Source organism: Mytilus trossulus, unplaced genomic scaffold (genome assembly GCF_036588685.1).
Source record: "Mytilus trossulus isolate FHL-02 unplaced genomic scaffold, PNRI_Mtr1.1.1.hap1 h1tg000373l__unscaffolded, whole genome shotgun sequence".
In the NCBI taxonomy this organism is placed as follows: Eukaryota; Metazoa; Mollusca; class Bivalvia; order Mytilida; family Mytilidae; genus Mytilus; species Mytilus trossulus.
Window position 1 is genome coordinate 690076 of NW_026963340.1, and position 18423 is coordinate 708498.

The 18423-nt window shown below is 29.9% G+C and overlaps 1 protein-coding gene across 4 annotated transcripts in view; it reads left to right on the forward strand.

The window, feature by feature from the left end:
* LOC134701920 (homeobox protein cut-like 1) overlaps nucleotides 1–18423 on the forward strand; it is a 79060-nt gene that overhangs the window by 45922 nt on the left and 14715 nt on the right. For all 4 annotated transcript variants that reach the window (XM_063563029.1, XM_063563032.1, XM_063563030.1 and 1 more), the window contains exons 7-11: nucleotides 4508–4574; nucleotides 10250–10298; nucleotides 13122–13292; nucleotides 14130–14204; nucleotides 17637–17743. In XM_063563029.1, the coding sequence (XP_063419099.1) occupies nucleotides 4508–4574; nucleotides 10250–10298; nucleotides 13122–13292; nucleotides 14130–14204; nucleotides 17637–17743 (469 nt within the window). The remainder of the gene's footprint in view (nucleotides 1–4507; nucleotides 4575–10249; nucleotides 10299–13121; nucleotides 13293–14129; nucleotides 14205–17636; nucleotides 17744–18423) is intronic.

The window sequence follows — 18423 nt, forward strand, 5'->3', positions numbered from 1 at the left end:
ACAATCAATTTTCCTTGAAAATGTAAAAATAAATAAAACTTAACTGCTCATAGTTGATTTATTAATGAATCTTTGAAAAAAATGTATAAAATCTTCAGATGCAATATTATACAAAGAAAAATGAACAATGTAAAAGTTTTAAACAGGTTCTGTGTATGCAGTATATGTTCATATAGTCAGTTTTGAAAGCACAATTTATTAAGATACTGCCCTAGGATATAACAAAATAAGTATTTTCTGTAAACTGCCAGTTATGCACAATATTTACATTTAAAGTAAAGTCTTCTGTTTTTGTTTCATACTTTGAGAGAAATTTTCATTGATAATTCGTATCATTCCAATTGCAACAGAAGCACCCCTCAAAAACATCTGTGTCCAAATTGAATGAAATTAATGAAATCAATTATGGGAGCCAAATACTGTTTAGAATATTGATTTAATAAACTGTTGACATTTTGGTTTCAATCAAAATTGAGGCTAAAATGATGAATAATTACTTAATATCGTCATTTAGTTTTCAAATTACAAATCAATGTTCCGGATGCATTATGACCCCTCTCGTTTTAACAACCGATTACCAAGTTCCTGTTTTGATTTGAACATATATATGTATCGTAGATATTTCTTACAGATCGGGGGAATTTATAAACCTAAATTATACATCTTTTTACGTTTGGGAGGAATGTTTAGCTTGTTTTAAGGGAACCAGGTGAGACAGTAAACCAGTAGGAAGTATATACCAATAGAGTTTGATTATTTTCATATTTCTAAAACAATTTTCATTTGTATTTATTCTAAAAGCAATTTCATGGTAGGACTAGTTATCTTCTTGTATTAATTTATTATTGTTTGTTTCATGTCCAGTGGCCGATATTTCATAGATATAACTTTAACAAGAAGAGAGCCATTTGACAACTCTTCATCCAAGTCACAATTTGTAAAAGAAAACCGTTATTATATAGTCAAAGTACAGCATGCATGTTCAGGATATTATCTTGTATTTATCTTTTTAAAATAACAATTGAGTTTTGTTCTATCAGTATGTTTTAATGAAATTTAAAAAAATGAACTATGAACTATTTAAATGTTGATTGAAAAACTTGATCTTTATTTGATCAAACAGACTTTTGTTTAATTGAATTGGTAAAAAAGTATCTGTGGTCTTACTGAACAAGTTTTGCTTATTGTTGAAGCAGTAAAATGATTTTTAGTAGCTGAGTTCTACGTCATTTGATCTCATTGGCAATCATACCACATCTTCTTGTTTTTATATTAATTAATTTCTATATGATAACTGACCTTTTAAAAGCTTGACAATAAAACAATAGATTTTTAAAGTTTGTGTATTTATTTTTATTACAAGTGCTTGATAGGGAAAAAAAGGGCCATTTTAAAAACTAAAATCACAAAAATACTGAACTTCAAGGAAAATTCCAAGGGCAAAATCAAAAGCTCAAACACATCAAACCAATGGAAAACAACTGCAAATTATATGCATGCAACATAATATCAGTATATGTGTTTCATCAATGCAGCCATTTTAGATGAATTTTGCCTATTTTTGCCTCCGAAAGTATTCATTCAGTTCCATTGACTCTAAGGTTAATCTGGAAAAGATGGTTAATTTCTCGTTACATTGAAGACCTGTTTGTCACCTTCTGCTGTTGTTTTTGCTATGATCGGGTTGTTGTCTCTATGACACATTCCCCATTTCCATTCTCAATTTTATTGTCTATCACAGTATATCATATTTGTTTTCCTTTTTTGTTTTGTACCTGAATCAGGTGGTTAGTTTACTCATTTCAATTATTTTACAATTAGTCATTTCAAGGCCTTTTATAGCTTACTATGCAGTATGGGTTTTGTTACTGACCGTGCAAGAACCTCGTGGGTAATCAAGGTTGTTAAATACTCATGCTCATTGTTTAAGGCTGGACGTTGACCTATAGTTTCTAACACCTACATCATATAGTCTTTGATGGATGGTAATATCTCATTGGTAATCATAACTAATCTCCTTGTAAGTCCATACCAAAGAGGCGGAAGGGGACTTGAGGTTTATTTCATAGCAATCATGAACAAGTGCTGTACCTTTATGTTTTTTGTACCTTTAATTTTGTAACATTTAGAATTATTATTTTTGCTTTTATTCTTCTAATTTGTTGGTTAATGTATCAAATCGAAGAAATTATTTGCTAGATGGTTAACAATTTACTTAGATGCTTCTTTCAAAATAGTTTTATTTACATTTCACTTATTAACTTTTTTGTACCTTTAATTTTGTAACATCAAATATTGACTGGGTCCTTTATAACGACATTTTGAAAAAATCATTCCGTTCAGTTGTTGGCAGTACATTGTTGGTGCAATGGTCCTGGTTGTGTTATTTCCTAATGAATAAAAAAATATGTGATTAAGGATCCAGGAAAAGTCATCTAAGACATATTGTTTAAAAGAGAAATTGATGTTCCTGTTTGTTATCCAGTCATTTCCTTTGAAAATAGCAGATTAATTATTAAAAGGATGTTGTTTAGGATCTAATTTGCATAAATCTTATTTCAAACTCCTCCCCCTTTATTTGCATAGGAAGACATAATGTTATTCTTTTGTTTTATAATTTTGATCGGTACTATTAATCAAGAATACTGTTTAAGATGGAGATTTGGGCTAATGACTATTTTACAAGGATTTTGTTAGTCAGATGTGCAATATAATGAATAACAATTGTTTTTTTCGTGAAATAATTTATGGCGCAAGGCTCTTAGGTTGAATTAATAAAATGACATTCAAGCAAAATTCAAATAAATTATTATTATTATAATGTTCGTTCAGTGCGTTATGTAAAACAAAGGATTTGTCTATATTCTTCTTTTGTTTTTGTCAATGGCCAGCATGATATTCTACATGCTGGTCTGAACACAAGGACGAACACAGCAACATATTTTGACAGTCTATTTGATAAAATCTAAAATCAAGTTAGGAAAATTATATAAAAAAAAGGGGAAAGATACTGAAAGGAACATTCAAGTCAGACATACTGAAAAAGTAATGGCAAAAAAGGAAAAATCACTCAAAAATTAGTCATGATTTCAGATATCAATACTATGAGACAAAATTTTTGTACAAATTTCAAGACATCATCAAGACTGGACTAATTGATCGAGTTTTCTAGATAATGTTCTGAATTTATTTACCCACATGATTGTCTGTTCTAGTGTCTTTCTTTGATCACTCAGAAAAATGTATCCACTTAATCTAAGGGTCAGTTGTTGTAGTTACAACTTTGATTTCAATCATATCGACAAAATTAGTGATAACCAGAAGCTGTTATTTGCTAATCGTAATTCTTAGATATTGAAGCTAAGAGGTATTAACAGTGAATTAAGAAACAACATAAGGGACAGCTTAATTTTATGGCTAAAAAAAAAAGATAAACCAATGTCACATCTTTTATTTTTATTTTTTTGGTGCTTTTTTGGATGCTGTCTGATTGTTGTATGCGCCACCATCATCTTTTTTTGATGTCTGCTTACTGGATTCATCCAAATCAGAAAAAGTGCTCTGACCTTTGTAAAAGTTCATTTCTGTGCGATTCCGTGCTATAAAAATACATTTGGTCTCCCACCCTCTCTTCAAATTGACATATATTGGTTTTAAATAATTCCATGTAATTAGCTTGCATCTGTTGATAAACTTCTGATGACAGCAACATGTTCATTTTAAATCAATTACGTCAATTTCATAGATCTCAAAACACTTGTAATCAGTGTCAAAATTCGGCTTCTTTGACAGCTGTCAACCGTCTTATTACCATATATGTAAATTATTTATCGCTTTGAAATTTAGTTTTGAAATGTATCTTTAAGTGCTTGACATGTTCAAGAGAATTTTGAAATTTGATTTGAAAATATTATTTCAATTTTTAATAATCTGGTTTTGATGGTTGGAGGTTTAATTTTGTCTGGAATGTGCGTTGGTCAGTTCATCCCTTTGTTTCTCCGTTGGTCTGACCATTCTGTATCAGGTTAAAGTTGCTGGTTAAGGTAGGACACAGATTTTTCTTTTTCTTGTTTCTATAATCATGATAATATGTAAGACTTTTTTTAATATTAAACAGGAAGGATGTCTTTCAAAGCAAAACTGAAATTATTAAAACAAAAATGACCAAGTTTAAAATTAAACTTTTATTTTGTCAGACATGTGATTATTCCAGCGAGAGTCAAAATCTCCCGATTTTTAAGCACTCTTCCATCCCTCTCATTAATATTTCAAATCTAAAATAATATGATAGCTATTATGAAGAATAAAAAGCTTGAATTACTTATTAGCAAATGAATCTCTATAGGGAATCAAATCATTAGAATGAAATAAAAACAAAGTCCAAGTCAGTACTTCATACAGGTCAAATTAAGGTCAATTACAATATAGCATGGTTCCACTGTTTAAATGGTTTGATTTTTATCTTAAAAAATAACATTTGTCTTTATTTTTTTCTTTTTCTTTTCAGCACTTGAAAATGTCCAATCTGAGTTGTTTGAGGTCAAGGCCAAGTATGACGAGGCTACCAGTGCCAAGTAAGTTATGTTTTATGTAAAAACAAAATTGCATTCTGGATGTCAATATTGCAAAAAAAACAACTAATGAAATTATCAGCTTAAAAAGTTATGTAACAAAGTATCGGGAATATGAATTATTTTTGCCTAATGAAGAGCAGCAAAAGGTTTAAGTAAAAGTCGCAGTGTATTGACCAATTGCTTGTAGTATCTGTGTTGTGTTTATTTATAGTTGCCTTAATTCATTATTGGTGCCAATATATTTTGATTTCAAACCTATTGTATGTTCACAAAACTTATGTGTGCTTAAGCTAAGATATGTTTAAAGAAAAAAATGGAAAGGGGTATGGGCTAGCTTAAAAACCGAAACAAGAATATTGACAAAGCCAAAACAAAAAAACATCTTTTTGATGAGTATTTGTAGTCGAAATGTCGTTTAAATCAGTGGAAAGTTTTAAAGTTTGAATCTTTTTAGCTCTCACTTTAGTATAATCTTTTTTGTGCTGATGCAGCTTAAAGCAATCACTTAACAATCATTTCATCTTTTAATGTAATAAGTTAATTTATATTTAAGATACATATAACTATTATAAGTTAGATATTTGAAATAGCTGCTTTCTTGTTAGCCCTATGATTGTGAGGGGTGTAACAGGCTTATTAAATGATTTAGTTTAACATAATTATTATAAGTAAAATATTTGGAATAGCTGCTTGCTTGACAGTTTCGAGATTGTGAGGTCTAGTTAATGATAGTCATGATTAAGTTTAATGTTAGTCGGTCAGCAGACATCTGAGTTTTACTAGGTGATTATAATGAATAAATTGTAACTTTGATGTCCAAACATAATTTTTCATGTAAACTTTTATCTTTAAAGAATAAAAGTTGTCATTCAAATTATGGTCACAAACTCCTTGAGGGAATTTGTCCAGACTGGTGGTCTTGTATCTTCCTGTGTCCAGTATTCATTGACCAGTGGTCAGACCTACCCATGTTCAGTTTGATTTATTTTGTCTCAATCAGCGATTATACCATAATGGGTCATTTGTTTTACAGAAATGATCTTCCCTATAAATCAATATATTATCTGTTATATGCAATAATTAATTATTTTTTTATGTAATCATTGACAAGTCTGTTATTGAAATTGACAACTGATTTTTATTATTGACAGTTAATAGATTTGTTTGTTAAATTTATTAATAACTTTGCATTTAGACAAAACTTACTTTGTATTTTATTTGAGATTAAAGTAATATCATTTGAAGAAGAAAACATGGTTCAGGAAAATTGATTTAAAAAAAAAGGGATTACTAGTTTAACATTGATATTATGAAAATTATAATTAATATATTATGAAACAGATTTCAGACATCTTAACATGATAATAAAGTAACTAATGTAATGAACATGGAATAAACATTGATAAAGGTTCTTTGAAATTATTGGTACAGAAAAAAATTGATAAGGGGGTATCCATTCATGACATAATTCAGAACATGCACAGCAAAAAAACACAACAACTAAGGGAACAGAATCTATGTATAGATATAAGAAGATGTGGTATGAGTGCCAATGAGGCAACTCTCCATTCAAGTCACAATTTGTAAAAGTAAACCATTAAAGGTCAACGTACAGTATTTAACACTAAATCTTGGCTCACACCAAACAGTAAGATATAAAGGGCTAAAAAAAATTACTAGTGTAAAACCATTCAAACAGGAAAACCGACAGTCAAATCTATATAAAGAATAGATGTATGCCTATAATGTATCTTCAAAAAAAAAGGGGGAGGAGCTTATGTTTGGTCTGCTGTACTTTCCAATATATAAGGGGATTCCTCTTATCTTTTTGTGTATAAATGAAATAAATGACAAAAAGGTTGAATGAAAAATAAAGTAACGTTGATTGTAATAAAATAGATTTTTTATGGGAATTATTACACTTATGAAATATAATGGTAACATATATATAGTAATAAGATAAAAAAAAAATGGAAATAAAACGTCTGACTTTGCCATAGCCATAATATAGGCAGTAAACCATTACAGTCACTATAAATTAAAAAATATTAAGTAAATGCAAGATCTGGACATGTAAAATCTATTTATAGAAAAAGCTATAAACTGAAATAAATAAAATAGCAGTTTTATTGTTGTGTATAAAAAATGTCAAGCAAATGCAAGATAATGGACATGTAAAATCTATTTATAGAAAAAGCAATAAACAGCAAAAACTGAAATAAAAATCAAAACTAAAATGATCAAAGAAGGTAAAATGTCTCAATAAAAGTTACAATATCTGTGTCCATATTGTCAATATCCATTTTTGACAAAACAATACACTTTGGAAAACATAAAAATGTGATATAAACCAATATTACCGCCGTTAACAAGTATTATACATATCTAGCGATTGATTATTATTGGCCTTTTGACACATGGTGATCACTTTGATTTGTGTAAATGACAGAAATTATATCGCAGATCGTACATTCAGCACCCAACCCATTGTAGATTACATGTTGCTGCGGGGCTAGCTCGTGTTCAGAAGCTAAATTACAGATCAAAAAAGAAAATTAATTAGCTGATAGTCCAAATGTACACAAGAAACTAAATTGTATTGATTTGAAAACAAGGGGAAGTTTCCGGGCCATTTTCTGTGTTTTTATCGCCATTTTTATGAAAGAATGTGTTTTTTGTAAACAGATTACATGTCTTAAGTTGTAAATTCACCAGTAATGGTATTGCCACTATTGGTTTTTGTTTTGTTAACGGCATGTTTTATTGAAAGTTACAAAGAAAATCTTTTTTGATGTTGTTATATGACAGTGTTATGTTGTATTACCTGTTTTTATGCACAGAACTCAGGATTTGTTTAGAATTTTTTTATGCATTGATGTGTTCAATACTTCTTTGTAATATTTGAATATATTTAAATTTTTCATTTGATAAATAACGAAATTTTTTTTCTTGGGGGAAAGACATAATTTTTTTAAAATTTTGTATCTTTATTGTCAATCTGCAATTTTAGAAGTAGAACACTTAAATGGTTGTAGTTTAATGTAAAAGTTAATATTAACCAAATTAAAAAATATGAAAAAATATGTATAAACCAATGAGACAGCTACTTAACAACACAAAAAATAACTTTTGAAAAGTAACATTACATTTGTTTTTAAAAAAAATTAAAGTTATAAAATTATAGATTTACATTTTTGGTAAAAAATAATAAGTAATAAAAATATATTTAAAAAAAAACCCAATAAATTTGTAAGCTCTTTTTAGAAACACATTTACACATTTTTAGCAAAAAATAAAAACTATTTATGAAAATGGGAAAACCTCACTTCAGTACAAAAATGTAAGATTTCCGATTTTGTACAATAATTAATGATTCTGTCATTAGCCGGATATATGTTGCTGGCGAATCTACATTAAAATCACCTATAGTCGCAAATAAATATTTCCGATGATGTAAACTCTAGCTGATTTGCTTGAACGAATATGACATATGCCACAGAGAAAGTTCAGAAGGTCTCTCGTGATAAATAGTCGGACCGTTTTAATTGCTAGGACTGTGACAAGTGATTAGTTTAAATGGTACTTAGAAAAAAAACAATAACTTCAATCATTTACACAACATTAATATGAACATAAATTACTGATGCATCAGTAGGCTACCTGAATAAATTGGTACAAATAACAAGCAAGTACACTCAGTCAAAAAATAGCATCAAATCATTAGAAAAAAGATAGCTTTATGGAAAAACAATATTTGAACAAGAACAAATTGTATTAGCAAGTACACTCAGTCTAAAAAGAACTTCAAAGCGTCAAGAAAGTGGAAGATAGCTTTATAGAATAGAAGAATTTAAACAAGCAAGTACACTCAGTAAAAAAAAAAAGAGCTAGCATCAAATCATTAGAAAAAAGAAAGATAGCCTTATGGAATAACACTTAAAAAAAATTATTTAAAAGCTGAAGTACATTCAGTATGAAAAGAGCATCAAAATTCAATGTAAAAAATAGATAGTTTTTAGCATTTATATTTAAGACAATTTTATACTCTGGCTTTACCACCAAAATGTTCTGCATAAATTTCTAATACTGACAATAGTGTCGATAGTAGCGTTAATCACCAACATTCAGAATCAACTCTTTTATTTATAATCTATTTTAGGTTTTATTAAACTTTTCCCAAAATATTTGAGAAGTTATGATTTTTATGACTTCAACATTAATTTGGTAAATAGGTCCAGTTTGTTTATTTTAAAGATGAGCCATATTTACATTTTTTTTTTATATATAAAAGTACACTTAGCAAATTAAGTCAGGAGCCTGTAATTCAGTGGTTGTCGTTTGTTTATGTGTTACATATTTGTTTTTTCGTTCATTTTTTTACATAAATAAGGCCGTTAGTTTTCTCGCTTGAATTGTTTTACATTGTCTTATCGGGCCTTTTATAGCTGACTATATGCTGTATAGGCTTTGCTCATTGTTGAATGCGGTACGGTGACCTATAGTTGTTAATGTCTGTGTCATTTTGGTCTTTTGTGGATAGTTGTCTCATTGGCAATCATACCACATCTTCTTTTTTTATATAACAGGATGTAGTGTATCATATTGTATTATGTAATATAACCTATACTTCACATACCAATAAAGGGAGGCAACTTTTAAAATGTTTGATACATTTGTATTAAAAACTGCTGAAGGGGATATTCAGTTAATTGACAGGTCCAGATTTACATCAGCTTTGGGACTATATATCATGTTTAATTAGGTCCATAGACCACAAAATCTTCAATTGATCTTAAACCATTCATCCTTTGATTTTGAGGTCCGGCAATTAATCTGAATGATGTTTTTAGTCCATCTGTGTCACTTTCAACTGCTGGAGGTCCGACGATTTTGAGAGCTCTATTATTTTTACCGAACAGAGGATGTTTCGTTGAATTGCTCAAGGATTAAGTCATTAATTACGATATTGTTTTTATAGCCTTAGTTGTTATAAGTTTGGAAATGCCCTAAATCTATGGATGATTGGTGACTCGACCTTGATGATGTCCTCTTCAACGATAAAAATATGATCTATTCTTACCGCACATATTCATTCACTATTTTTATCTCAAGTTAAATATTGTCAGACAAACATATAAAAATAAAAATAGCGTCAAATAAAATGTTTTTTGCTCAATTGATCTTTTTCAAATATGATTAATTTGACCACGATACCTTATCAATCTAAGCTAATATGCCAATAAAAATTTACAAAATTTTGTTTTTGTTTCTTTTTACACTACATCTTTGTAAATTCTAAGAAAAAAGATCAGTCCAAATGCATTCCATTGTTTTATAATTTAGAGTTAAAAGAAAAATAATTTTTAAAAATTGAAATTTTATTTTGTTTACATATTTTTACATAGAAATTGTTAACATTGACTTTAAAAGAAATTATTAAACAAATAAAATTTTAAACTTCAATTTTGCTTTAATGTTTTTTAATCAAATAGTGATTCTAAAATCTTTTATTAATATAAATCTAAATAATTTAAGACATTTTTGGTCATACTTACATCTTGTTTAAGACTGATGGAGTTGTATTGGTTGATATACTGTGTATCTTAATTTCGTTCAAATGAAAGAAAAGTAAAATGCAATAATAATAATGATAATAATATTTTCATTATTTTCAGGTCTGATGAAATGGAGATGGTGATGTCTGAGCTTGAACGTGCTAATGAGGTATGTTATTTTCTATGCTGTTATTCTTCATCATTTCGATGTTTTAAATCCGTCATCAATGATGGACTTTCCTACATAAAACTCATATCTCCTGGGGGAATGTTGGTGGTTCAGTTGCTGCCAGGAAATTGCATAATAGTACCTAAATTGGTGTTAAATATCTGTTATGTATATTTAATAAAACAAAATCAAAAATTGAATATAAGTAAAAAAAAAAAAAGTACAGTATATTTTCCTTCTTTCTTCGGGTTTTCTGATCAATTTGAATATATATATAGAATTTTGGGGTTACTGTATTTGTGAGGTATTTAAAAATGTTAAGTTTTAGTATGAAATATATTTACAATTCATAGAAAAACAGTATCACTTACAGTAATGGATATTAAAACCCACTTATATACAAAAAAAATGCATCTATTTCCTTATTGTTTATAAAGAAAAACGACATTCAGTGCCTTCCTTATTATCAAATCCAAATACATTTTTAAATCATTTATTCAATTTATGATAAAGTACAACATTATAGTTGCATGTATTATTGAGTTATTCAATATATTAAAATCATTGACAAATTCCGACTAAGGTAAATAATCAATACATAGAAAACGGATTTTTTTTGTGTATTGCTTGAATTTCTTTGGTTGTTGATTGGAAATGGATGTCGATTAATCAATCATTACGCAAATTGATATTGATCGGGATTCTGGGAGTTTGACAAGTAATCAATGACGTATTGATCGCCGATCGATTACTTATTGTCGGCAATTATTCCGTATTGATTCCAAATGGAAATTTTATTTGAAATAATGAAGTTGATGATGAGTCGTTTGTTGTTTTGTAGACTCAAGATATTTACAATTTTTTCGCTTATAAAAGACGAGTGAATTGGAATTCAATAGTTCATTGTATAACTAAAAAGTCTAGTTCAGAAGTGAAAAACGATAGATGCTCTGTAATATTTTAACTATTGCTTTTTGAAAAACGACTGGATTAATATATTTTTGGACCATTGTTAAACTGTGATTTTTATGATTAACTCTTATTGCATGATTAATCAGAAGAAAAGCTTTTTCAAGAAATTTATGGAAGTAAAACAGAAATATAGACAATTTAAGGAAGAATTTTCACCACATGGTTAAGTTGGATATAATTATGCTATTCTAACCAAGGATCTTGTTAAGCCTTACAATGCTTTATTTCCTAAGGTAAATTACATGGTTAACTTCACTGTTGTCTAAATGCTAATTAAACTCTGGTTGTATATAGTATTCCTGACTTTAGATACTGCACATGCAAAAGGTATCACGATGGCATACTTTTATTGTATTGCAATGGTAAATGGAACTGCTGATAAATCTAAAGCAACATTTAAAAGACAATTGGGAACTTTAGGTTCTGTTGTAACCGGTAATAAGGTTTAGATAGAGGAGGCTATTACGAAGCTGAAATTTGCATACAAATTTGCATATGGGCTTTGCTCATTGTTGAAGGCCGTACAGTGACCTATAGTTGTTAATGTCTGTGTCATTTTGGTCTTTTGTGGATAGTTGTCTCATTGGCAATCATACCACATCTTCTTTTTTTACAAAAAATTGTGACATTAAAATAAATGAGACAAGTATTGCTATATAATTGTTAATTATTTAAAACCAATATCAAAATTGGAAATAATGTTGGCAGAGAGTTTTTATAATCCAATCTTAGTTTTATGGACTGAATGCTTTTAGAAGTGGAGCAACACTTGAATTGCTTTTTATAGGCTAAATTTGATATAGCAGACATTTAACATGTATTCATATTTTGTCTACGTTATTAACAGGTTGATTGAAATAAATGGATATATATATTTTTTGATTGAGAAGGTTAAATATTTTATATCAATATATTTGTAATCCTGATATTGTAACATATTGAAAATGTATATTGTTATACGGAAATCAATAATGACTTTAAAATTAACTTCCACAAGGGAAAAATAACCTATTAAATGTTTAATTGAATTTTGATGAGCTACATATTGAATGTTCTATATTAAACTTGTAGGTTTATATCTAGCTGTTAATTTAAATGAAAAAAAGTTATAAAAAACAAGAGGAAGGGTCATAAAGTAAATAGATATTATTGTAAGCACAACCGTTAATTCTAGCATACTCTAGTTATGGACAATTAATGCTTTTAGTTATAACTAATGGGAAATTGAATTGGCCGTTTCAGAATCTAAAGCATTATGGGTAATTTCATTGTTCGTACCCCAAAGTGAAAATAGCGTTACGTCATTGGTTGAATTTCCATTGTTTAAAATGTTTTAAACAAATCAAAACGCTTTGGTGTACGCTTTTGAAAATATTACCCAGGCTGCATTAGATTCTGAAACTGCGAATTGGTATAGGGTAGAAGTCCTCACATTTAAATGTTTTGTGATCTGATTTTCAAAAGTTAACTTAAAAAGAAATAACTAAAGACGCAATTTCATAAATCTGGGGACCTTTGATAAAAAGGCATAGAAAAGTGGGACTTTTCTTAAATATTCCATAATGCAACTGTAAAGGTTATAATTTTGTTAAACTGTATTCATGCTGTCGGTCTGTCTGTCTGTCATCAAATTATTCCTTTCTGGCTATTTTTTTTAAAACTTTTGGACACCAGTTGTATAGGCAGGAAGGAGACTTCTGATTTTTCATCCATCTTTAGAAGGATGTTGTGAGGTGGTTTACTAAGATTGTTTGATTTGCTTGGTCACATTTTAGTGCAAAAGAGATGTAGTTTGCAATACACATAGAGGAACTCATTTGAATGACATGTTGCCTTCTTTCTTTCTAACAGAGAGCAGCTGGATCAGAAAGACAAACAGAACAGTTAAGGCAACAGTTGGTAACAGTAAACCAGAGTCAGAGAGAAGGAGACACTACACAGAAATCTGCAGACATGGAAAAGGCAATAGATATGTTACAGAGATCTGGTTTGGAGGTAGAATTGGCAGCCAAGGAGAAAGAGGTAAAATATAGGTCACTGCTACTATATTTAAAAGTATGAATAACAGGACAAGGACAATAGAAACAAACCTAAGGTTATCTTAATCCATCTAGGACTAAAACTCATTTAAATGGAATAACTAGACAATTCTTAACCCTTTCCTCCATAGTGACGCCTTTTGACGCCACCCCTTTACTCCATAATGACGCCTTTTGACGCCTGTGTAGTACTTCAGTTGAAACGCTTTAACTACAAAGTGTCTGGAGTAGACTAAATAAAATTTGCATCCAATATGAAAAGGAATATCAAAAGAATATCCGACTTAAATTTATTTGATGAAATATTTGTTTTTCGCAATGCACTAATACTTGAAAGCATATTATCAGAAGTTTAGTGAAAAATCCTATGAGAATCAAGTATGCAAAAAAATAATTCAAGGGAGAATAGCACTAACAGGAGTTTGGAAAGGGAAGAGACAAGGAGTATCAAATCATGTTAAAAACCTTAAAGAATATAGAAGTGATAGAGGAATTGAAGAAAGGCTTAAAATAAGGATACTGCAACCATGCTTTAGTTATATATATAGTGTGATGGTATTTACAATGAATTGATTGATATGAAAGTGTTGTCACAGAAATTGATTGAATAGTTTCCTTAGATTAAATGGAGTATCATACTTCCATGGATTTAAAAAAAAAAGCTAAAAACAAAAAAAATCTTTTGAACTTATGATTTTTAAATAACAATGAAGTATTACTTGGCAGTAATGACATGGTCTTACATCACTAGTGTATATCATCTTGTTTCTTCTTATGAAATATAAGATGTAATAATAATATGTTTTATTGTGAATTTCAGATTTCTCAACTTGTTGATGATGTGCAGAGATTGCAAGCATCACTAAATAAAATGAGGGAGACCACAGCATCACAGGTATAAAATGATTAAAATAATGCCCTCAGATTAAAAATTTGATGAGGGAGTACCCAATACATGTAGCCCAAGAAGTTTTACATTAGGTTTCCTGGAAATAAACCAGCTGAGCCCTTCTCTGGATGTTGTAGACCCATTGGTGCCCTTTGGCTGTTATCTGCTCTTGGTTGCGTTGTTGTCTCTTTGACATATTCCCTATTTCCATCATCAATTTTATTTTATCATATTAATTCAATAAATTTCAAAGAATCGTATATCCTAAAGATTGAAATAACATATATCACTCAAAATTGAGCCTTCAAATATATCAGATATTCCAAAAAGAGGAAATAATGGTTAATCTTAGTATGTTTACTAAAAGTAGGTCAAAGTTTTGTGTGTCTAAAATTAGAGGGAATTTTATGAAATATTCCCTATCTTAATTCCTACTATAATAATGTCTTTTGTATATGCCCCCTTCCCCTGAGCCTCTTTATCTGTATGATATCAGATTGGCTATCGTTAATCAATGAACTGAACGTATTGATTTTTTTGTCTTAAATACAATACTTTTGTTGTCTCGATATTTTCAGTTAGAAATAGATTTCTGAAATGTTACAATCTTTAAAAGTGGTTGCCTTGGAAACCATGTTAATTTCAATCAATTATTGACAGCTGGCGTAAATTTAACCAGCTTTTGCAATCACAGGTCGATCGGTATTGAAAAATGTTGCAATTGGAATATGGATTTTAATGTATCAATAAACCCAGAAATGATCCCTAGACGATTCCGTCAAATTGACAGTAATTAATTTTAAATGCAGTTTTGTCACTCTTGGTGTCATAAAATTTTATTATAATTGATTCTGGTATTGTAAATCAATATTTGATACTAGAATACCACGATTACTTATATTAAATGCAGATATAGTTTTTATTATGAGCTTCCTTAGTAGTTTATCATTACGTTTTATTTACATTCAATTAATTCTGGTCTTGTCAGTAGCAAATTGATTTGTATGTATTGAACTCAGAAAATGATTCATTTTGTCGACGCCTCTGTTGTCGATATTCTGATATGTCTATATTTGATGGAGAGAAAAAAGGGGGGGAGATACCTGAAAATAAGGGGGATAACTTCTTAACACTTCACTGAAAACTCACTATTGAGCAGCACAAACCACACAAACAGTGGGTTGAAGTCAAGCGACCCCCCCCACCCCCCTCCAAAAAAAGAGAAGGAAAAGATAAACAATTTTTGCTATAGTGAAGTCAAAGTGAAACACAATTACACAAGAATGCAAATAAAATTAAGAACTAGTATCTCAATTGTTTGTAAAACAATTGAAAGGTCTTTCCTGTAAAAGTGATGTTTTCGTTATGTACTTTGTACGACCTTTCGTTTGATATACGACAAGCATACCTTTTCAAACTTTTCGCTTTTAACACTTAATGACCTCATCCGCCTACAGTTTTGAGATCGGAAGTATGATATATGTAATACAGAGTAGATGAGCTTTCATTTGATATGCGACAACGCCATTTTCTAGAAAGTTTGATTTTTGCACTTAATAACCCTATCCAACTAATTTTTTGAGGTCGGGAATTTGATATTTTAAATAATGTACACATCATGACCTTTCATTTGATATACAACAACCCTATCTTTAAAGAAAATTTATATTTTGCACTCAATGACCCCATCCAACCCATTTTTGGGAGACGTCAATTTGAAATTTGAAATGTACGCTTTATGTTCTTTCATTTGATATGCGACAACCTTACCATCTGAGAAATTTGAATGTTTGCACTAAATGAACCCACCCTGCCCACTGGGATGAAAAGGGGGTTCAAAATTTTCATTTTTAGGTAGAGTTTATTTAGACCTTCAATTTGATATATCAGATGACCCCATTTGACAAAGTACAAATAATGATGCAATATCAACTATATAAATAGAAGTTATGAAACTTACAAAGTCAATGCAAAACTTGAAAATTTCAAAATGATTTTTTGGTGTATTTTTCCATGGAATGTTTTTGGTATTTGGTCAAACATATAACTATGTCAACCTCTTCAATTTCTTAAACATTTTAAGTGGTAAGCTCTTGTTGATTCAGAAATACATGCCTCCGCTCGCAAAACTTCAAACTGCAGTATCTCTATAACGACAATAGATATCTCAAATCTGTTAAATGATAAATGATCTACAGTTGAAGGACAACATTATAGAAAAAGAATTGGGACAATTTCAAAGTTCACCAAGGTCACAATTAATCATCAAATATATGATGCAATACCAAACTTGAGAACCGGAAGTCATAGAGACATGGGACTATCACCATTCAACTCAGGACCACTTGACCTTTCAGAGATCACAATGTCAAGGTCATAGTATAATGTGAAGGTCAAGGTGAAATTGCATCATGACGTAACATTGACCTCAAATTGAAGGTCTTGAATTACTGATCATCTTTGCAGTATATAGTAGGTTGATATCTGTTACCTTAAAAAAGATATACACAAAATACTAGATTTTTAAGAATCATCCCGTCGTAACTTTTGAACAGACGGTCGGACATTTTTCGGTTAATAATATAAAATGTAGAGCTCGTCGAGAGGAACATTTTATACGCTGTATGTATGCAGCAAAGTCTTATCGTTTTCCTAATATGTAAGCTTGAAATTGCAGCGTAATTTTTTTTTGCACTCAGTGACCTTTGACCTTGGGTGCATATTCAAGGTCACATGAATTACAGATTATTAGTGCAGGTCCCAAGTCTCTACGACTTCCGGTTCTGAAAATAAAAAAATTCTAAAACTGTTCACAATTTTTCAAGGGGAATAACTCCTTATAAGGGTTAATAACAAAATGATTGTATATGTTCAATAACATTGCCATCTGTTCTTGTACATGTTACCGTTTTCAAATCGATTCTGTCTTGAATACTTTTTGCTAAAAATGTAAAAGAAAGAAATTGCTTCAAGGGGACATAACTCTCATAAGGGATGATGAAATCCTTAGCAGCCTCATATGGTAACATATCATGATAAGATCTAGCTATTGTCCAAATAAGGTCATGATATCTTTTAAAACATTTAAGGGGGGCCATGTTGAAAAAAATCAATAAAAGGGAGATAACTTCTAAAGGGGATGATGAAATCCTACAAAAGTTCATCTTGTAAAAGTTCATGATGAGGTCTATCGATGGTCCATATTTGGTCTTGATAACTTCAACAGAAAGGGGAGGAGGCCTTGTCAAACAAATGTTGGAAGAAAAAAAAGAAAAAGAAAAAGAAAAAAAAACATTAGAAAAACAATAAGGTCTTTCCTCACGTAGGGGAAAGACCTTAATGATAAAAAGACTTTAATTTTTATATTCAAGTATGTGTTCTATGAATAAATGTATATTTAATTATTTAATTTGATGTAAATGTGTTAATGTTTTACAGGTGGCTCACTTGGAGGAAGAACTCACTGTGAAAAATCAGGCTTTCAAATATTTGGAAGAAAAAATCAAAACTCAACAGGATTATGAAGAAATTAAAAGAGAACTCAAGTATATATTTATAAATCTATTCAAGTTTTAAAATTGAGAGGTCTCATTTCAATTTCTTTGCCATAAATGCAAAGAGGAGATGTGGTATGATTGGCTATGAGACAGCTATCCACTAATAGGTCACATTACAAACATGTAAACAACTCTGAGAAAGACACAATAAGGCCTTCAACCATGAGTTAAACCCATACTGTATAGTAAGCTATACAAATCCAAAGGCCATGAACGTTAAATTGGAATAGTCAGTGGAGATATTGCCTCAGATATTCCTTAAAAGAATGGTAGCAGTTGATATAGAATTAGCAGATATTCTAAAAACCACTAAAAGTAAAAAAAACAGAAAGAAAACAAACCAAACAAGCACCCCAACATTAACTGACAACTAGAATTACATTGAAAATAAAATTGAGAATGGAAATGGGAAATGTGTCAACGAGGCAACAACCCGACCATAGAAAAAACAACAGCAGACTGTCACCAACGTTACCAATTCACAGCATTAGATGGTTATTTCAACAATCAATGTTTCTTCATTAATGCTTGAGGCAAACATATTTGAAAATCTAAAACATAACACATGTGTTGAAGAGCTGATTTGAAGCACTCTGATAAAAAAAAATGGGAAGGCCATACAGCATACAAAGTTGAAGAGTATTGAAAAATATTCCCAAAAGATGTGC